The following is a 23,598-nucleotide window of genomic DNA, read 5'->3' as shown; positions in this document are numbered from 1 at the left end:
TATACGAAGATAGTAACTCTTCTCGAAAGAACAGATACCATTGATGACCATGCAGCTTCTCTAGAATAAATGATAATTAATTGAAATCCTCAGCTGCTAACAGGTGTTGTTGACATGCCTCGATGGGGACAGCTGAAAATGTGTGCCCCGACCGGGCCTCGAACCCGGGATCTCCTGCTTGCATGGCAGACGCTCTATCCATCTGAGCCACCGAGGACACAGATGAATAGCGCGACTGCAGGGACTTGTCCCTTGCACGCTTCCCGAGAGACCCACATTCCCAATTGTCCACAATCTACATACGTAATGTTCCTAATAGATACTTTGCCCATCCGCGGGAAGGGTGCAAGGGATAAGTCCCTGCAGTCGCACTATTCATCTGTGTCTTCGGTGGCTCAGATGGATAGAGCGTCTGCCATGCAAGCAGGAGATCTCGGATTCGAGTCCCGGTGGGGGCACACATTTTCAACTGTCCCCATCAAGGTATGTCAACAACACCTGTTAGCAGCAGAGGGTTTCAATTAATTATCATTTATCCCGTTATCTACCGATAAATCATATTCACTAGCTTATTATTTTTTTAAAAGTATCCTTCCCAGTATTTTCAGGCCATCTGAGTAATTAATGCTACATCACTTTTAGGTTGAACAAGAGCAGTTATATTCCTTGTTTGACTGCTGTTTTTATGTCAAGAACGGTGGAATATTCTCCGTCCAGTTTCATCTACATCTACGTGGTTATTCTGCTATTCACAATAAAGTGCCTGGCAGAGGGTTCCATGAACCACCTTCAAGCTGTCTCGATACCGTTCCACTCTCGAATGGCGCGCGGGAAAAACGAGCACTTAATTTTTTTTTGTGCGAGCCCTGATTTCTCTTATTTTATCGCGATGATCACTTCTCCCTATGCAGATGGGAGCCAACACAATGTTTTCGCAATCGGAGGAGAAAACTAGTGATTGAAATTTCATGAGAAGATCCCGTCGCAATGAAAAACGCTTTTGTTTTAATGATTGCCACTCCTATTCACCTATCATGTCTGTGGCACTGTCTCTTCTGTTTCGCGATAATATAAAACGAGCTGCCCTTCTTTGAACTTTTTCGATGTCATCCGACAGTCCCACCTGATGCGGATCCCACACCGCACAGCAATACTCGAGAGTAGGGCGAACAAGCGTGGTGTAAACAGTCTCTTTAGTAGACCTGTTGCACCTTCTCAATGTTCTGCCAATGAATCGCAGTCTTTGGTTTGCTCTACCCACAACATTATCTATGTCATCGTTCTAATTTAGGTTATTTGTAATTGTAATCCCTAAGTATGTAGTTGAATTTACAGCCTTCAGATTTGTGTGACTTATCGCATAATCGAAATTAAGCGGGTTTCTTTTTGTACTCATGTGAATAACTTCACACTTTTCGCACCATACAGGTATCTTATCTAAATCATTTTGCAATTCGTTTTGGTCATCTGATGACGTTACAAGACGGTAAATAACAGCATGATCTCCAAACAATCTAAGAGAGCTACTCAGATTGTCTCCTATGTCAACCAGCGTAACTCTTACGAGGTTTGTAAACTTCTTAGCTAAGCAAATAAAGTAAAGAAAAATAAAAAGAGACAAAATGCAAAAATTGGACGGACTTTTATTCACAGAATATTTTAGAGCTAATTGGTGGCCACGGTAGGTGTTTATGTTGTTGTTGTGGTCTTCAGTCCCGAGACTGGTTTGATGCAACTCTCCATGCTACTCTATCCTGTGCAAGCTTCTTCATCTCCCATTACCTACTGCAACCTACGTCCTTTTGAATCTGCTTAGTAAATTCATCTCTTGGTCCCCCTCTACGATTTTTACCCTCTACGCTGCCCTCCAGTACTAAATTGGTGATCCCTTGATGCCTTAGAACATGTCCTACCAACCGATCCCTTCTTCTAGTCAAGTTGTGCCACAAACCTCTCTTCTCCCCAATCCTATTCAATACCTCCTCATTAGTTATGTGATCTACCCATCTAATCTTCAGCATTCTTCTGTAGCACCACATTTCTAAAGCTTCTGTTCTCTTCTTGTCCAAACTATTTATGGTCCATGTTTCACTTCCATACATGGCTACACTCCATGCAAATACTTTCAGAAACGACTTCCTGACACTTAAATCTATACTCGATGTTAACAAATTTCTCTTCTTCAGAAACGCTTTCCTTGCCATTGCCAGTCTACATTTTATATCCTCTCTACTTCGACCATCATCAGTTATTTTGCTCCCCAAATACTACTTTAAGTATCTCATTTCCTAATCTAATTCACTCAGCATCACCCGACTTAATTCGACTACATTCCATTATCCTCGTTTTGTTTTTGTTGATGTTCATCTTATATCCTCCTTTCAAGACACTATCCATTCCGTTCAACTGCTCTTCTAAGTCCTTCGCTGTCTCTGACAGAATTACAATGTCATCGGCAAACCTCAAAGTTTTTATTTCTTCTCCATGGATTTTAATACCTACTCCGAATTTTTCTTTTGTTTCCTACACTGCTTGCTCAATATACATATTGACCAACATTGGGGATAGGCTACAACGCTGTCTCACTCCCTTCCCAACCACTGCTTCCCTTTCATGCCACTCGACTCTTATAACTGCCATCTGGTTTCTGTACAAATTGTAAATAGCCTTTCGCTCCCTGTATTTTACCCCCGTCACCTTCAGAATTTGAAAGAGAGTTTTCCACTCAACATTGTCAAAAGCTTTCTCTAAGTCTACAAATGCTAGAAACGTAGGTTTGCCTTTCCTTAATCTAGCTTCTAAGATAAGTCGTAAGGTCAGTATTACCTCACGTGTTCCAATATTTCTACAGAATCCCAACTGATCTTCCCTGAGGTCGGCTTCTCGGCTTCTACTAGTTTTTCCATTCGTCTGTAAAGAATTCGCGTTAGTATTTTGCAGCTGTGGCTTATTAAACTGATTTTCACATCTGTCAACACCTGCTTTCTTTGGGATTGGAATTATTACATTCTTCTTGAAGTCTGAGGGTATTTCGCCTGTCTCATACATCTTGCTCACCAGATGGTAGAGTTTTGTCAGGACTGGCTCTCCCAAGGCCGTCAGTAGTTCCCGGGGCCCTGTTTCGACTCAGGTCTTTCAGTGCTCTGTGAAACTCTTCACGTAGTATCATATCTCCCATTTCATCTTCATCTATATCCTCTTCCATTACCATAATATTGTCCTCAAGTACATCGCCCTTGTATAGACCCTCTATATACTCCTTACACCTTTCTACTTTCCCTTCTTTGCTTAGAGCTGGATTTCCATCTGAGCTCTTGATATTCATACAAGTGGTTATCTTTTCTCCAAAGGTCTCCTTAATTTTCCTGTAGGCAGTATCTATCTTACCCCTAGTGAGATAGGCCTCTACGTCCTTACATTTGTCCTCTAGCCATCCATGCTTAGCCATTTTGCACTTCCTGCCGATCTCATTTTTGAGACGTTTGTATTCCTTTTTGCCTGTTTCATTTACTCCGTTTTTATACTTTCTCCTTTTATCAATTAAATTCAATATTTCTTCTGTTACCCAAGGAGTTCTACCAGCCCTCGTCTTTTTACCTACTTGATCCTCTGCTACCTTCACTACTTCATCCCTCAAAGCTACCCATTCTTCTTCTACTGTATTTCTTTCCCTCATTCCTGCCATTTGTTCCCTTACGCTCTCCTTGAAACTGTGTACAACCTCTGGTTTAGTCAGTTTATACAGGTCCCATCTCCTCAAATTCCTACGTTTTTGCAGTTTCTTCAGTTTCAATCTACAGTTCATAACCAATGGATTGTGGTCAGAGTCCACATCTGCCCCTGGAAATGTCTTACAATTTAAAACCTGGTTCCTAAATCTCAGTCTTACCGTTATATAATCTATCTGAAACCTGTCAGTATCTCCAGGCTTCTTCCATGTATACAACCTTCTTTCATGATTCTTAAACCAACTGTTAGGTATGATTAAGTTGTGCTCTGTGCAAAATTCTACGAGGCGGCTTCCTCTTTCGTTTCTTAGCCCCAATCCATATTCACGTACTATGTTTCCTTCTCTCCCCTTTCCTACTACCGAATTCCAGTCACCCATGACTATTAATTTTTCGTCTCCCTTCACTATCTGAATAATTTCTTTGATTTCATCATACATTTCATCAATTTCTTCGTCATCTGCAGAGCTAGTTGGCATATAAACTTGTGCTACTGTTGTTGGCCGTGGCTTCGTGTCTATCTTGGCCACAATAATGCGTTCACTATGCTGTTGGTAGTAGCTTACCCGAATTCCTATTTTTTTATTCATTATTAAACCTACTCCTGCATTACCCCTATTTGATTTTGTATTTATAGTCCTGTATTCGCCTGACCAAAAGTCTTGTTCCTCCTTCCACCGAACGTCACTAATTCCCACTATATCTAACTTTAACCTATCCATTTCCCTTTTAAAATTTTCTAACCTACCTGCCCGGTTAAGGGATCTGACACTCCACGCTCCGATCCGTAGAACGCCAGTTTTCTTTATCTGATGTAAATTACAGCCATTTATTTGTGTCCGTCACTGCTGGTCCGTATCTGTGTTACTTCGGTCCAATAGCGCTGTGTCACCAGCCACTCCAGTCTGATTTAGCATCGCCGCATTATCAACACATCACAGCACGGCTCAGCTGCCGCTCGCCTTCCCACAGCTCTGGACTCCAACATACGTCTCCCGCTGACCTCATCGCGTACAGGGGCAATCAACCAGGTCTGAGCGGGCCATCTTCGAAGCGAGGCAGTGGCACAAGGGAAAGGTACTGCAAGGCTGTCAAAAGGAAAGAGTCCTGCATTAAGCTATCGTGCGTCATCCAACTGAGAACTAATTACATGTGGTGTTCCATATGGTTGCATCTTAGGGCCCTTAATGTGTACATCAGTGATCTCTCATCATCAACATTACCAGATACCGAGTTAGTTTTATTTGTAGGCGATACGAACATTGTACTAAATAGCAAATCGAATATGGTTTCAGAAAGATCGGTTAATGAAATTTTCATGAACATCGATAAATGTCTTCCTAGTCATTCCTATGTCGATGATGATAAATTCAGCAGGAAGGAGCATACCACAGAGCTGCTGAAGTGCCCAGAAAAATCATTGTTTGCAATATGGATGATGTCGGACATCGGTGACACAAAAATAAAAAGCTAGCGAACTTCGCTTACTTTCAATCCATGACGGCATACGGGATCACTTTTTGGGACACTGATCAATCCAAGATAAAGTTTTTCAAGTCCGCAAGCGTTTAGTACGTGTTATTTATTATGTGAACTCAATAACATCCTGCAGGGCCCTGTTCGTCGAGTTGGGGATACTGATTACCGTACTACTTCCCTATTTATTTATTCCATAACGAACTTATCACATATATCTGTTTTTTCAAGCCAACAGCTCATTTCGTAGAACCAATATAAGAAATAAGACTATTTCTGACAAAGATTTCTGTGTCCAGAAACATGTTTTTGAAACAAATCTTCAGTAACTTGTCAGCAGCCTAAAAAAGTTCAACTGCTCCTTCTACTCCATCGACGAATTTCTTAATAGGCTCGATTGATTTGTATACGTTATTATTAAAATCGGATAACGTGCGCATTACGTAAAATCTGAATTTTATACATATTCTGCACGTACCTCGCGGTAACAACGAGCCTTGAATTACAACTACACTGTGCAGTGACAGATGCTACTGACCTCTTAAATGTTTCTGTGCGCTGTCATTATTCTAACCTTGTCTTACGGTGAGGTCGGGCAGTAGTTTTGTGTACCACTTTTGTTACCCTTCTGCATACGAGTGTGACCTGTGTTTAGCACATGTGCTTGTACCTCGACAAAACACGTGTTCCCTACGAGTTGATCTCCGTAACGTGAATCCACAGCAAGTCATGCCCTTACGTGGACACTTGGCCGTTATCGTACTGAGATCATCACACGATGACAAAGACGCAATCTTTCTCCCATGGATGATAAGTCTGTGATAAGAGTACAGGGAACGTGGTGTGACCGAGAAAGCAGCCTTCTTATCTCATACTGGCCGACATTAAGTCTCATGTGATTACAGAGCTCTGAGAAAATGACCAAGACGCCGCTTCTGTCAATAAATACAGTCAAAACACTCACTGTAGAGTGGCACTAACTCATGGAACGTCGTCCATCTAAGCATTTTCTTTATACAATGTCGTTGTGGTCTTCACTCGTAAGACTGGTTTGATGCTACCGTACCCACTACATGACTGCTGCGCAATGCAGCCAAGCTTTGGTTTCCCCCGCACTTCTCTCCATTGTTATTCATGTCTTATGATATCCCCTCTCATTCGACCCCTTCTTTTAGTCAAGTTGTCCCATAAACTTGTTTTCTCGCAGTATTTTTTCATTAATTACTCTATATCATTATTGCCGGTAATAATGTGGAACTTGCTTTATATTCTGAATCTTAATTAAGAGTTTTAAATGTTTAGTGAAATTATGTATTGGAACTCTGTCTTTGGCGGTAACGTTATAAGAAAACTGGGGCCTATTTTTATCTTTGGTTTAACGTCATTTACTTTCGTGAAAATCAATAATGATAATAATACCGTTAACTTTCATTTACTTTAAAATTGTAAAATAGCTGCGGCCCATAGTTAGCTTGGAAATAATTAGTTTGCTACTTTCCTGACCGTGAAAATAAATAAAGTTTAAAAATGGTTCAAATGGCTCTGAACACTATGAGACTTAACAGCCGAGGTCATCAGTCCCCTATAACTTAGAACTACTTAAACCTAACGAACCTAAGGACATCACACACATCCATGCCCGAGGCAGGATTCGAACCTGCGACCGTAGCGGTCGCGCGGTTCCAGACTGAACCGCCTAGAACCCCGCGGCCACCACGGCCGGCAAAATAAAGTTTACTTTCGTAATAAGCGTACTCAGAAAAATTACCGGACTTCGAAAAAATAAATGACGGTAGGTTTCTTACGAATGTAATATGCAAGTAGTAATTACACGCCAAAGGGCTTTTGAAATAATCGTAAACCATAGGAAAAACTTCCTTACTTGATTTTCTAATTGTTTATGAATAAAATTTATCTTTCTCTCTTCAAACTCTTATCCAAACAGGAGGAGGATTTTCAAATAACATAGTAGCAATACGCAGTTAATTTTTTATGTTTTAATGAACACAAATTCCCAACAAGACCTAATCGTAAGAGAAGAAGGGCGCGAGAGAGAGAGAGCTAAAGAACATCAGGGCTTTTCACTCTTTTACATGTCCTTTTATGATATTCTAACAGTGCTGATTTGCGTCATTTTTATCTCAGTACTAATTACAAGGCTCATGCACCACTGTATTACATAGATCTGTTAATCAGCAAAATTAATACTAGACGCTGTTATGTCTGGCTGTGACGCCATAACGCCATCTGCCCATCTAACCTTCTTCACTGTTGTCTTCTTGTCTGAACCTTATATCGTCTACGTTTCGCTTCCGTACAATGCTACACTCCAGACAAATGCCTCTACACTTAAATTTATACTCGCCATTAACAAATTTCTCTTCTTCCGAAACTCTTTTCTTGCGATTGCTACTCTACATTTTCCATCGTCCCTACTTCGGCCATCAGTAATTTTGCAGCCAAGAAAGCAAAACTCGTCATCTACTTTGTGCTTCATTCCCTATTCTAATTCTCCTAACATCGCTGATGGAAGCCGACCTCGGGGAAGATCAGTTTGGATTCGAGAGAAATGTAACAACGCGTAGGGCGGTTCTGGCCCTAACCCTTGTCTCAGATGATGCCTTGAAGTGGGGAAAACTAATATTTATAGTCCGTGTAGATTTATAGATATCGTTTGACAATGTAGACCGGCATACACTCGCTGAAATTATTAAAGTAGTGGGGACAAAATGTAGGGAGCGAAGGTTACTTGCAACTTGAACAGAAATCAGACTGCTGCTGTAAGAGGCAACGGCCACGAAATGGAAGCAGTGATTGAAGAGGCAATGAGACAGTAAGTAGCTTGTGTTCAGTGTTATTCAGTACAATGAGCAAACAGTAATGAAAACCAAGGAGAAATTGGAAAGGGTGTTAAACAAGAGACAAGAAATCAGAAGTTTAAAGTTTGCCCGATGACATCGGACTTGGAAGAACAATTGAACGGAATGTATAGTGTCTGGAAAATAATTATATCAACAGAAGTAAAACAAAGGTAACGAAATGTAAACGAATAAAATCGAGCGATGATAAGAGAATTAGATTTGGAATGGGACATTAGAAGTAGTCGAAGGGATTTGCTATTTCTGTAGTGACGATGGGCGAAGTAAAAAGGATATAAAATGCGGACTGGGAATAGAAGGAAAAGCGTTTCTGGGAAAAAGTCTTTTCTGAAAGGATTTGTCTTTATATGGAAGCGAAACGTTGACAACAGCTGAGTCAGGAAGAGGGTACGAACTTTGGAAATGTGGTGCTGTAGAATAAGGCCGTAGATTAGATCAGTAAATCGAATAGCTCATGAGGAGGTATCCAAATCTACATGATTACAACTAAGTGCCTGGCTGGGGGTTCATCGTACCACCTTCGAACTATTACACGTCCTTAATCAGATTTCTCCTCTTATATTATCATGATCATTTTTCCCTATGTAGGTAGGCGCCAGCAAAATATTTTTAGACTCTCAGAAGAAAGTTGGTGATTGAGATATCATCTAATGACTACCACTCCAAATCCTGCATCATTTCAGTGACACTCTCTCCCCTACTTCGCAGTGATAACAAAACATGCTGCCCTTCTTTGAACTTTTTCGACGCACTCCGTCAGTCCTACCTGCTAAGGATCCCACACCACACAGCAGTATTCTAAAAGAGAACGGACAAACGTAGTTTTGGCAGTCTCTTTAGTAGATCTGTTACATTTTCTAAGTGTTCTGCCAGTAAATCGCAGTCTTTGATTTCCTTTCCTCACAACTTTATCTACGTGATCGTTCCAGTTTAAGTTATTCGTAACTGTAATGCGTAAGTATTTAGCTGCATTGACAGCCTTTACATTTGTGTGATCTATCGTGTAACAGAAATTTAGCGGATTCCTTTTAGTACTCGTGTGGATGACTTCACACTTTCCACTTTTCGCACCATAGAGACATCTTGTCTAAATCATTTTGGTTTTGATCATCTGACGACTTTACAAGACGGTAAATGTTTGCACCATCTGCAAACAATCTAAGACAGTTGCTCAGATTGTTTGTTTATCGTTTATGTACAGCGGATCAGCGACAGCATAGGGTCTGCAACATTTCGTTGGGGAACGCCGGATATTACTTCTGTTTCACTCGATGACTTTCCGTCATTTACTACGAACTGTGGTCTTTCTGAGAGGAAATCACGAATCCAGTCGCACAGCTGAAACTCCGTAGGGACGCAGATTGATCAGAAATCCCTTGTGCGGAACGGTATCGAAAGCCTTATGGAAATTTAGAAATATGGAATCAATCTGACATCCCCTGACGATAGCACTCATTACTTCGTGAGAGTAAAGAGCTAGCTCTGTTTCACAATAACGATATTTTCTGAATGAGTCCTGATTATTTGTTACTAAATCGTTTTCAACGAGGTTATTCATAACGGCCAAACACAGAATATGTTCTAAAATCGTACTCCAAATCGACGTTAGTGATATGGGTCTGTAATTCAGCGCATTACTCCCGTTTCCTTTCTCCTGTATTGATGTGAACTATGCAACTCTCCATTCTTTAGGTACGGATCTTGTGTAGGATTGCGAAGTATGAAGCTATTGCACCAGCATACTCTGTAAAAGCAGTATATGCTCACTGTCAACAACGGGGAAAATCATGTGACAAACGCTATTTTTACAGTTTGACTACAGAAGCTGTGAGATAGCTGATGTTAGAAATTGCCTTGTTTCTTGATTAATCTCTGTATACAAAGGGAAATGTGCTGACTAACCGGTTCATCGTCGGCCAGGCCAGTCCGCCAAGGACAGAAACATGAAATTTGTAGATTTTATACTGTAAAGATCGTTTAAGAAGCGATTTTTCGAAATTTCACTCCTAAGTGGGTGAAATAAGGGATGAAAATTTTTTTGAAAGTGTGCCGCTATTAAGATATTTTGAACCTAGAACTACGAAAATTAGTATTGTGTTTCTCGGTCAGAAAAATAATACGTGTTTCAGCGTTTTTAAAATCCAACCACTAATGGAATAAAGCTGTGGGTGAAAGACTTTTTTTAAAAAAGAAAGTTTTGTTACAGTACTACTTTAAGCATTTTTAAAGCTGTATCTATGAAAATTGTTATTTTATGTCTCGGTTGGAAATAAAAAGATACGTATTTCATTGCGTTTGGAAATGCAACACCTAATGGAGTGGAATAGGGGATGAAAATTTTAATGAAAATATTTCATTACGAAAACATTTTTAAAGCTAAATATAAGGAAATTTTGTGTTTTGCTTCTCGGATAGAAATAAAAAAATAAGTGTTTCATTGTTTTCGAAAATATTTCGTTATTTCTGAGGCCAAATCTATGATGACTGGTATCTGATTTCTAAAGAAATGTGTGTTAGGGGATGAAAGTTTGTATGGAAATATCGCCATAAGAACTCAAAAGGCAGGATTAATAAAGACCCCCGACTCCACCTAGCAGAATCGTTTTTTGGTCAGAAGTACATTCGAAAAAGACCATGCTTCTACAGCGTTCAATAACGTTAAAAGTTTAGATGTTGCAATTTGTGACAAACATAAAAATTCGGTTAAAGAAATACAAAAAAATATGTGGAGACCACATAGTTTACGCGAGCGAAGCAGCGGATACTAAGCTAGTAAAACACACGATGTATCAAAAAGAATCATCCGATTAAAAAAAAAATCGTAACTGTTATGTTATTTGAGGCATGTGCGTGTTGGAAAGAGCAAACTCTAGAGTTTTACGTAGTTCCCGGTAGGTAGCAGCAATGTGCGCCCACTTCATTTCTAGTAACAATGTTGTCGGGACAACAGAAAGCGTTGTGTGTTGTACGTTTTGCGCAGTGCGCGTCAGTAATAACTGTTCAGCGTGACTTTTGTACTGGGTATGGCGTGGGTCCACCTACAGCACAGATCATTAGACGATGACGTGAACAATTCCGAGAAGCAGGCTGTTTGTGTAAAGCCAAATCGCCGGGCCGTCCCCGAGTGTCTGACACAGACGTCGCACGCATCCGCCATACTTTCACGTAGAATCCGCAGAAATCCGTTCGCCGAGCAACTCGACAGCTCAACGTGGCCCCCATGTCTGTCGGCGTCTGTTGCGTCGACCTTTAGACGTGAATCCGTACAAAATTCAGCTACTGCAACCTCTTCGCGAAGGTAACAAACAACAACGTGTGGAGTTCTGTAATTTCGCTTTTGGCAAGATGGAGGATGACAGTTTTCTTCCACGCTTAGTGCAAATGTTCAAATGTGTGTGAATTCCTAAGGGACCAAACTGCTTGGGTCATCGGTCCGTAGGCTTACCCACTACTTAAACTAACTTGACCTAGTAGATAGTGTTGGAAGTCCCATGCGGCTTTTCGCGGATGATGCTGTAGTATACAGAGAAGTTGCAGCATTAGAAAATTGTAGCGAAATGCAGGAATATCTGCAGCGGATAGGCACTTGGTGCAGGGAGTGGCAACTGACCCTTAACATAGACAAATGTAATGTATTGCGAATACATAGAAAGAAGGATCCTTTATTGTATGAGTATATGATAGCGGAACAAACACTGGTAGCAGTAACTTCTGTAAAATATCTGGGAGTATGCGTGCGGAACGATTTGAAGTGGAACGATCATATCAAATTAATTGTTGGTAAGGCGGGTACCAGGTTGAGATTCATTGGGAGAGTCCTTAGAAAATGTAGTCCATCAACAAAGGAGGTGGCTTACAAAACACTCGTTCGACCTATACTTGAGTATTGCTCATCAGTGTGGGATCCGTACCAGATCGGGTTGACGGAGGAGATAGAGAAGATCCAAAGAAGAGCGGCGCGTTTCGTCGCAGGGTTATTTGGTAACCGTGATAGCGTTACGGAGATGTTTAACAAACTCAATTGGCAGACTCTACAAGAGAGGCGCTCTGCATCGCGGTGTAGCTTGCTCGCCAGGTTTCGAGAGCGTGCGTTTCTGGATGAGGTATCGAATATATTGCTTCCCCCTACTTATACCTCCCGAGGAGATCACGAATGTAAAATTAGAGAGATTAGAGCGCGCACGGAGGCTTTCAGACAGTCGTTCTTTCCGCGAACCATACGCGACTGGAACAGGAAAGGGAGGTAATGACAGTGGCACGTAAAGTGCCCTCCGCCACACACCGTTGGGTGGCTTGCGGAGAATAAATGTAGATGTAGATGTAAACTAACCTAAGCTAAGAACAACACACACACTCATGCCCGAGGGAGGACTCGAACCTCCGACGGGAGGAGCCACGCATCCGTGATATGACGCCTCAAACCGCGCGGCCACTCCGCGGAAATGGAACCGTTATAATGTGAGAATGTGGGGTACGGAACAACCACATGCAGTTGTACAACATAGCAGGGACTCTCCAAAATGTAATGTGTTTTGTGCAGTTTCACGGAAAAATGTGTATCTCGATATACTTGAGAACTTTCTTTTCCCACCGTTGGAGACTCAGTCGAACGACTTCATCCACCAAGAGGGTGAGGCGCCCCCACACTGCCATCTGGAATTCGGAGAATGCTCAGGAAGCAAAGGCAGTTGCACTCGCGGTACAAGAAAGATCGGGAGAATGAGGACAGGCAAAAGTTAGTAGATTCGTGCTGCTGTAAAAAGAGCGATGCGCGAAGCATTCAACCACTACCACCGTCATACCTTAGCAAAAGATCTTGCTGAAAACCCAAGGAAATTCTGGTCTTACATGAAATCGGTAAGCGGGCCAAAGGCTTCCATCCAGTCACTCACTGATCAGTCTGGCCTTTCAACGGAAGACAGCAAAACGAAAGCTGAAATTTTAAATTTAGCATTTGAGAAATCTTTCACGCAGGAGGATCGGGAACATACAGCCGTTTGAGTCTCGTACAGATTCCCGTATGGAGGACATAGTGATAGACATCCCTGGGGTTGTGAAGCAGCTGAATGGGTTGAAAATAAATAAATCGCCAGGTCCTGATGGGATTCCAATTCAGTTTTACAGAGAGTACTATACTGCATTGGCTCCTCACTTAGCTTGCATTTATCGCGAATCTCTTGTCCAACGTAAAGTCCCGAGCGATTGGAAAAAAGCGCAGGTGACGCCTGTATATAAGAAAGGTAGAAGGACGGATCCTCAAAATTGCAGACCAATATCCTTAACATGGGTTTGTTGCAGGATTCTCGAACATATTCTCAGTTCGACTATAATGAATTTCCTTGAGACAGAGAAGTTGCTGTCCATGCATCAGCACGGCTTTAGAAAGCATCGCTCCTGCGAAACGCAACTCGCCCTTTATTCACATGATATCTTGCGAACCATGGATGAAGGGTATCAGACGGATGCCATATTCCTTGACTTCCGGAAAGCGTTTGACTCGGTGCCCCAATGCAGACTCCTAACTAAGGTACGATCATATGGGATTGGTTCCCAAGTATGTGAGTGGCTCGAAGACTTCCTAAGTAATAGAACCCAGTACGTTCTCCTCGGTGGTGAGTGTTCGTCGGAGGTGAGGGTATCATCTGGAGTGCCCCAGGGAAGTGTGGTAGGTCCGCCGTTGTTTTCTATCTACACAAATGATCTTTTGGATAGGGTGGATAGCAATATGCATCTGTTTGCTGATGATGTTGTGGTGTACGGGAAGGCGTGGTCGTTGAGTGACTGTAGGAGGATACAACATGACTTGGACAGGATTTGTGATTGGTGTACAGAATGGCAACTAAATATAGATAATTGTAAATTTATGCAGATGAATAGGAAAAAGAATCCTGTAATGTTTGAATACTCCATTAGTAGTGTAGCGCTTGACACAGTCACGTCGATAAATATATGGGCGTAACATTGCAGAGCGATATGAAGTGGAGACAAGCATGTAATGGCAGTTGTGGGGAAGGCGGATAGTCGTCTTCGGCTCATTGGTAGAATTTTGGGAAGATGTGGTTCATCTGTAAAGGACACCGCCTATAAAACACTAATACGACCTATTCTTGAGTACTGCTCGAGCGTTTGGGATCCCTATCAGGTCGGATTAAGGGAGGACATAGAAGCAATTCAGAGGCGGGCTACTAGATTTGTTACTGGTAGGTTTGATCATCACGCGAGTGTTACGGAAATGCTTCAGGAACTCGTGTGGGAGTCTCTAGAGGAAAGGAGGCGTTCTTTTCGTGAATCGCTACTGAGGAAATTTAGAGAACCAGCATTTGAGGCCGACTGCAGTACAATTTTACTGCCGCCCACTTATATTTCGTGGAAAGACCACAAAGATAAGAGAGATTAGGGGTCGTACAGAGGCATATAGGCAGTCATTTTTTCCCTCGTTCTGTTTGGGAGTGGAACAGAGAGAGAAGACGCTAGTTGTGGTACGAGTTACCATCCGCCACGCACCGTATGGTGAATTGCGGAGTATGTATGTAGATGTAGATGTAGATGGAAGAGCGGGAATTTTCAAATCAAAGGATTACTGAACGATGGGTCGGACGCGCTGGACCAAATGGTTCCGCGTTACATTACTGGCCTCCAAGGTCGCCGGACTTGACGGTATGTGATTATTTCCTGTGCGGCTTTATAAAAGACTCTGTTTATGTGGCTCCGTTACCAAGAATAATGACTGATCTGAGACATGGCGTAACAGCAGCTGTGAGGCTGTAACTCATAACAAGCTCGCTGTAGTGTGGGAACAATTTGAATACTGCGTGGACGTATGCCGCGCTTCTCAAGGAGGCCATATTGAACACCTATGAAAAGGTATGAAAAAAAATTGAGTTTCCCGTTCATCGAAAAACAAAATTCATTGTATATGTTTATTAGTTTCAGAAATATAGACGTGACATATAGGATGATTCCTTTTGATGCACCCTGTACAGTATAATACTGGATGTATTTGTGTGAGGCTCATTGTGTTACTCTATAAATCCATCTTTTAAGATCGCTCTTTTAGGGACGATTATCATCAGCAGCAACGCTGATCTGGCAACATCGTTCATCTCTAGGACGGAGCCGAAGGAACGTCTGAAATGGAGGTCGGGCCTTGTGGATGCACACGCCTTCCTGGAGCCCGACTGCCGTGTCACGGTAGTTAGGCTTTGCCCGCTGCCAGCTCGAGTTGTCGCTTATCACGAGAATGACGGCACCGATTCTCCTCGGAATAGATCGGTGGCGCGTGGCTGTGATGGCACGAATAAGCACACTCGGATGCTTTATCTCGGCGCGACGCACTTCACTAGTTCTCACGGGAGCTCCCTAATCACAACCATTAAACGCGGGCGGCCTCATTATGTAAACCGGTGATGCCGGGCGGACACCAAGCATCTTCAGTTATTTGTTCCATGTATTCCAGTCTCCATCTTTCCCTCTACAGCTCCCTCTCCTAGCACAGATGTTGCTCCCTGGTGTCTTAATACGTAGCCTATCATCCTGTCCCTTCTTCGGACATGTCCGAAAGAACAGATACCATCTTAGTAAATATATAGTTAAGACTCACCGGCCACTTGACCATCTTCTTCTCCTGTGCGAATGCACAAACAGTGCCCCAACTCTTACGGGAATCGGCAACGCGCCGCGAGTAATGAGTATAATGGGCGGGGGCACTACGAATGTAGTGCGGGACAATACGTTGAGAATGTGGGTTTCGCGGGAGGCGTGCCAGAGATAAATCCCTGCAGTCACGCTATCCTCTGGCTCAGATGGATAGAGCGTCTGCCATGTAAGCAGGAGATACCGGGCTCGAGTCCCGGTCGGGGCACACATTTTCATCTGTCCCCGTTGACATTTGTCAACGACTGTAAGCAGCTAAGGGTGTTCATTTCATTGTAATTTCAAGCAAAATAATCTCAGAAACGTATAAAGCAAAGAGGTTCAAATGGCTCTGAGCACTATGGGACTTAACTTCTGAGGTCATCAGTCCCCTAGAACTTAGAAATACTTAAACCTAACTAACTTAAGGACATCAGACACATCCATGCCCAAGGCAGGATTCGAACCTGCTACCGTAGCGGTCGCGCGGCCCCAGACTGTAGCGCCTAGAACCGCTTGGCCACTCCGGCCGGCCGTACAAAGCAATTTATAAAGTGCTGAAGAGGGAATATGTGAACGTAAATAAAGGTTTAATACACTATATGGGCAATAAAACTATTTTTATTTTTGAATAATTTAATTAATGGAACTAGTTTTCCAACGACTACAAAATTAATAAACAGTACGAAACAGATGAAGTGCTTCTCAACTTGTGGCATCCAGAGTTCAAAAATAGGCAGAGTAGAATGGAAAGCTAAGCAAGAATTTTTTACTTTAGAGTGTGACCACATCTTCTATTCCGGCTTGCTGAAAAGCTGCCTTGATGTTTCCAGGTGAGAGGTGCATGGCTGTGGCTGTGATTGCGGACATGAAGTCACCGGCAGCATATTCCACTTGCCCATGTTTACAAACACACAGCGCTCCAAGCGCCTACATTTCACATTGCAGTGAACAGAAGACGACCGAATTTTATGATCAAATTGATCATATTTATCTGACGGCAGGCGAGATTTGACAAAGTTCCCTCTCACACCATCAAATTTCTTTGACATATCAAATTCGGCAAAGAAATCTGATAGTGTAACACCGGCCTAAGCCCCCCCCCCCCCCCCCCCCCAGAAAGATGTCCCTCCGCTCAAGGCACCTCTCTTCAAAGCGTGGATCTTCTCTAACGGGCACCGGCTCTTGCTAACGACCAGCAGTTACCGTAACAAAGGCGTTGTTTTAAAATTAACCTGGCCCAAAATTACTCCTTTACAGATTGAATAATGATGTGTTATTTCTTGTGTGCATGTGAATTCCTAAGGGATCAAACAGCTGAGGTCATCGGTCCCTAGACTTACACACTACTGAAACTAACTTAAACTAACTTATGCTAAGAACAACACACACACACACACACACACACACACACACACACACACACACACGCACCCATGCCCGAGGGAGGACTCGAATCTCCGGCGGAGGCATTCCGTTACATGGCGCCTACAATCGCTCGGCCACTCCGCGCTGCTTCGAATTTCCGTTTATGAAACAGCTTCAAATGTCAGATTGTTTCACAAATGAGTAAGTGTATTTAATATTAGACCTTAAGCATATAAAATCTTTATAGTTGAAGACGCAAAGCTCTGACTGTGTTTACTGTTTTGGTTTCGGATTATTCACCCGTAGGCTAATCGAAAGGCAAACTCAAAACTGGTTTTACCACACGAACAATGAACATTCAGCAAGCGACAAACTGTTTTCCATTATTTTGTGGGGCTTTAAGCGATAAATAGTTTAGAAAAGGTTTGAAATTATGCTTAGTGTTTGTTGGAAGTCGCTGTCATTGCCACAAACTGAGTGAGTGTGATGTGGACAGTTGGCGCACTGCTTTAAGATGAAGTTAGTTTATCACTCATTTGAATGTTTATGACGACGTGTCACCTGAACATTGTGTCTTTCAATGATGTGATTTTGCAAGCACATTGAGTGGTACATGCGGGTACTGCCTGCAAACTGCGCTGCGAATAGAGTCGGTAGTAAATAAGTAATAAATTGAAACGCCATGCCTGACGTTATAGCTGTGCTACATGAACAGCGAAAATCCAGAAACGGTAAAATTTTTCCCTTCTATAATTTTGCAGGACGTTGTCAGCGAGAAAAAGTTTCGAAAATATTTCAGAATATGTGTAAAGTTTGTTGGAAGTCGTTAAGTGTTCTCATTGTAAAATACTGGATGCATATAGTTCGAGTAATTTGCGCGCCGTGAATTACGCTACCACATAAGTGAGAGCGTCCTCAAAAGTAATGACCCCGAGTTCTTTACGTGAAAACTCTTAAATCTTTTCAAATAAAACAAACGGTATTAACATTCTTTCCTCCCAATGAGAGTCCAGTTTGTTGATACCGTCACTGTGGACTGTTTGGCTTTCTTGACGGACCTCACTTCTGCTTGCACCGCTTCATCACTATCAGAGTGAAGTCCTCGGAGGTGTTCTTTAAGTTCTGGAAACAGATGAAAATCGGATGGGGCCAAGTCGGGGCTCTATGGATGATATCGATGACAGTGAATCCAAGGCGTCGGATTGCCGCAGGCGGACGGACTCTTCGAATTCCAAACTCGATTACAGCACCCTGTTTCTCACGCAGCGGCATAGCTACATTACACACCGCCAAGTTGACACGCTACAGAGGACATGTTAATAACATTTGTTTTATTTAAAGACCTTTAAGAGTTTTCACATTAAAAATTCCGAGACATTACTTTCCTGCACACCCTCGTACACTGTTTCTGTCTTTATTACATGACTTATTAAATCTCTTAATAAGTAGATTATGATACCACTTAAATTATTAAATTGTGTCATTAATTACTGGATGGTAATAATTAAAGTGCAGCTTCTTACAAAGGTACAGTGTGGGCTGTAATTGTTGTGTGGCAGCGAAACTTGGGAGATATGCTAATGCGTTAATCTGAAACGGATTTACGCCTTAAAAAGAATTAGTTCGAGTTTTGGCCACCAGGTGCAAATCTGGCGCTGTAGAGCGCTTCATCGACGTCTCCACACCATGTAAGCGGCAGTTAACAATAAAATCAATATTGTGCCCTTCACTCTTCTTTGACCTTTTGTGCCCACGTCCCATTCCTCATCCATTACACATGGAAACATCTCTATATGTCTTTCTCGCATTCACAGCGCCAGATTTGCATCTGGTAGCCAAAACTGGAACTAATTTTTATTTCCAGTGTAAATCGGTTCTGCGTTAACACATCAGCATATTGAGATTTTCACTCTGCAGCGGAGTGTGCGCTGATATGAAACTTCCTGGCAGATTAAAACTGTGTGTCGTACCGAGACTGGAACTCGGGACCTTTGCCTTTCGCGGGCAAGTGGTAGAGCACGCGAAAGGCAAAAGTCCCGAGTTCCAGTCTCGGTCTAGACTGCCAAGAAGTTTCACATCAGCATATCTACCAAGTTCCGGAGCCATACGATAAGTACAGCGCCCACTGCACTTCTGTGAGTAGCATCATTTTCATTGCAACCACCCAGAATATGGAATACTGGAAGCCACAGCTTTGTTGCCCCTGGAAGGCGTTAGATGGGCAGGTGGCTGTATGAGCCATTTAGTTATACATATGCGCAAACAAATTGAATGTAGTATCACAGTATGAAGAATCAGCGTCAGCAAAGCGAGGCTTTCGCACGCTGCGCGCCATACCGCTGTCCACTACATTACCCGTGTGCTTCTCTCGCAGGACAAGTTGTCCCCTGACGAGGACCCCCTGGACCTGAGCTCGGAGGACGAGGCGGTGGCCAGCGACCTGGACATGCACGCGCTCATCCTGTCGGGCCTCAACGCCGACAAGGAGCCCATCAAGACCGCCGACGAGGTCATCCGCGAGATCGACGACATGATGCAGGTGAGCCGGCCGTCTGCTCTCAGCCGAGGACTGTCAGTTGTTGGCTCCCCACACGTGGCTGCTACCGTACAGGGCGAGCGTCAACTCTGTCCACTATTACTGTGCTGTGCGTACTGTAAGACCTCCGGTACACACACCATCAGATTATTTGACTTGTCGCTCTAACGAAGTAGGCGAGTGTCAGCAATATGTCTCGTGGTCTTATTGTGGCGTGTTTATCTTCTGCCGTTAGGTCAGACGATAGAAATGCCACTTACATGCTTAGAGTAGCAGATTGATGGTGACCAACTTTAAACAGAACTTGGTTTATTTTCACACACATTTATTAAAATAATAAAAAGCATAGACATTACGTAACTTGATTCTGGATGCTGTTTACAATCGACAATCTGAAGTTCCTTTGGTCTTGGTATGTTAATCTTATTCTCACATATCTCTGATACTTGACAAAGTGTCTATACATTTATCTTCATAGCAATGTACAGGAATATGATAATCTTATTAGGTGCAGACTGAAACTTGACTATAAACTAATGCAGACTGACTAATCGGAGGTCTGTACACTCGTTATAATACCTCACATGTTCAGGTATCACTGGGCGAGTGTGATCCGCGAGGAGAAAAGGTTCTACGTTAACAGCAATCTCATTGGCTGCGTTACATATTAATACGCGGATCGGCGGAAGCAGAATTTGGTCTGTCTCTAAGGCAGCGCCATCTCGTAGTGTGGAGACGGACGAGCGCTGCGCCTGCGCTGTTGTGCTTAGCGGGGCGCGCTCTAGTGGGGAAGTTGTGTACGCGCTGACTATGTGGAACTATGTACACAACAATTATAAAAAGTTGTTTCTAAGGAGCTATGCTCCATACAGCTGTCCGGCTTGTTGCAAATGGTAGCTGAACTTGTGGTAAAGTTTTCTACGGATACACTCCCGCATGTGCTCCGTTTGCTGACTGAAGGCGATACTCAATTCCTCTCCGTGTGTTTCACATCATCTCTTTCCTCACCGTCTGTACAGCATCTCGTATTTGTGCTGTAAGAATTTGCACATAAGAAACTGGTTAACTAAACGTGTTATCCTTAACGTCAACAAGGATTACGTCTGGTGAATGTGGTTGTTGTCTACATAGTTCCGCGTAGTCAGCGCGTACACAACTATCCCACTAGAACGCGCCCCGCTAAGCACAACAGCGCAGGCGCAGAGCTCGTCCGTCTCCGCCCTACGAGATGGCGCTGTCGTAGAGACGGACCAAATTCTGCTTCCGCCGATCCGCGTATTATTATGTAACGCAGCCAATGAGATTGCTGCTAACGTAGAACCTTTTCTCCTCGCAGATCACACTCGCGCAGTGATACATGAACGCGCGAGGTATTATAACGAGTGTACAGACCTCCGATTAGTAGGTCTGCACCAATCTGTACCAGTCTGCATTAGTCTATACCAGTCTGCATTTCTCTGCAACAGTCTGTAAGAGTTCTACATTTGTCTGTACTAGTCTACAGTCAAGTTTCAGTCTGCACCTAATAAGATTACCATATTCCTGTACATAGCCATGAAGATAAATGTATAGACACTTTTGTCAAGTATCGGATATGTGAGAATAAGATTAAGGTACCAATACCAAAAGAACTTCAGATTGTCAATTGTGAATAGCATCCACAACCAAGTAAAGTAATTTTTATGCTTGTTATTATTTTAATTAATATGTGTGAAAATTAATCCAGCTCTGTTTAAAGTTGGTCACCGTCAATCTGCTACTCTAAGCGTGCAAGTGGTATTTCTATCGTCTGACCTAATGGCAGAAGATAAACACGCCACAATAAGACCACGAGACATATTGCTGACACTTCGTTAGAGCGACAAGTCAAATATACTGATGGTGCGTGCATTGAAGGTCTTACAGTATGCACGCCACAGTGGTGGTCGAGATATTCGACCTTTTCTACCAATCCATCTGTCGGGAAATGAACAAATAACCCCATCTTGTTGCAACACCACCCGTGGTAAAAATTCATTAAGTGAGCTGCACTCTAGAGTTAGAGCATATATTGAAGTGCAGGGTGATTCAAGAAGAAAGGACAGATTTAAATTGTTTTTTGCAAACGAACTAAGAAAGATAGACATGTTGCTCGTGTCACTGGATACATCTACATCTACATACATACTCCGCAATCCACCATACGGTGCGTGGCGGAGGGTACCTCGTACCACAACTAGCATCTTCTCTCCCTGTTCCACTCCCAAACAGAACGAGGGAAAAATGACTGCCTGTATGCCTCTGTACAGAAACCAGATGGCAGTTATAAGAGTCGAGGGGCGTGAAAGGGAAGCAGTGGTTGGGAAAGGAGTGAGACAGGGTTGTAGCCTCTCCCTAATGTTATTCAATATGTATATTGAGCAAGCAGTAAAGGAAACAAAAGAAAATTTCGGAGTAGGTATTAAAATCCATGGAGAAGAAATAAAAACTTTGAGGTTCGCCGATGACATTGTAATTCTGTCAGAGACAGCAAAGGACTTGGAAGAGCAGTTGAACGTAATGGACAGTGTCTTGAAAGGAGGATATAAGATGAACATCAACAAAAGCAAAACGAGGATAATGGAATGTAGTTGAATTAAGTCGGGTGATGCTGAGGGAATTAGATTCGGAAATGAGACACTTAAAGTAGTAAAGGAGTTTTGCTATTTGGGGGGCAAAATAACTGATGATGGTCGAAGTAGAGAGGATATAAAATGTAGAATGGCAATGGTAAGGAAAGCGTTTCTGAAGAAGAGAAATTTGTTACCATCGAGTATAGATTTAAGTGTCAGGAAGTCGTTTCTGAAAGTATTTGTATGGAGTGTAGCCATGTATGGAAGTGAAACATGGACGATAAATAGTTTGGATAAGAAGAGAATAGAAGCTATCGAAATGTGGTGCTACAGAAGAATGCTGAAGATTAGATGGGTAGATCACATAACTAATGATGAAGTATTGAATAGGATTGGGGAGAAGAGGAGTTTGTGGCACAACTTGACTAGAAGAAGGGATCGGTTGGTAGGACATGTTCTGAGGCATCAAGGGATCACAAATTTAGCATTGGAGGGCAGCGTGGATGGTACATATCGTAGAGGGAGACCAAGAGATGAATACACTAAGCAGATTCAGAAGGATGTAGACTGCAGTAGGTACTGGGAGATGAAGAAGCTTGCACAGGATAGAGTAGCATGGAGAGCTGCGTCAAACCAGTCTCAGGACTGAAGACCACAACAACAACAACATATGCCTCTGTACGAGCCCTAATCTCTCTTATCTTTGTGGTCTTTCCGCGAAATATAAGTTGGCGGCAGTAAAATTGTACTGCAGTCAGTCTCAAATGCTGGTTCTCTAAATTTCCTCGGTAGTGATTCACGAAAAGAACGCCTCCTTTCCTCCAGAGATTCCCACCCGAGTTCCTGAAGCATTTCCGTAACATTCGCGTGATGATCAAACCTACCAGTAACAAATCTAGCAGCCCGCCTCTGAATTGATTCTATGTCCTCCCTCAATCCGACCTGATAGGGATCCCAAACGCTGGAGCAGTACTCAAGAATAGGTCATATTAGTGTTTTATAAGCGGTCTCCTTTACAGGTGAACCCCATCTCCCCAAAATTCTACCAATGAACCGAAGACGTCTATCCGCCTCCCCCACAACTGCCATTACGTGCTTGTCCCACTTCATATCGCTCTGCAATGTTACGCCCAATTATTTAATCGACGTGACTGTGTCAAGCGCTACACTACTAATGGAGTATTCAAAAATTGCGGGAGTCTTTTTCTTATTCCTATGCATTAATTTACATTTATCTATATTTAGAGTTAGCTGCCATTCTTTACACCAATCACAAATCCTGTCCAAGTCATCTTGTATCCTCGTACAGTCACTCAACGACGACACCTTCCCGTACACCACAGCATCATCAGCAAACAGCCGCACATTGCTATCCACCCTATCCAAAA

General features: G+C 42.8%; 1 protein-coding gene across 1 annotated transcript in view; it reads left to right on the top strand.

Moving 5' to 3' along the window:
- The window catches only part of LOC126425265 (fasciculation and elongation protein zeta-2), a 428,469-nt gene that overhangs the window by 335,964 nt on the left and 68,907 nt on the right, over window positions 1–23,598 (top strand). Inside the window, exon 3 of the mRNA XM_050088235.1 lies at window positions 19,458–19,622. Within this exon, the coding sequence (XP_049944192.1) occupies window positions 19,458–19,622 (165 nt within the window). The remainder of the gene's footprint in view (window positions 1–19,457; window positions 19,623–23,598) is intronic.

Source organism: Schistocerca serialis, chromosome 10 (genome assembly GCF_023864345.2).
Source record: "Schistocerca serialis cubense isolate TAMUIC-IGC-003099 chromosome 10, iqSchSeri2.2, whole genome shotgun sequence".
NCBI lineage: Eukaryota > Metazoa > Arthropoda > Insecta > Orthoptera > Acrididae > Schistocerca > Schistocerca serialis.
Note: the sequence above shows the minus strand (reverse complement) of the source record. Positions and strands in the feature narration are given on the sequence as shown.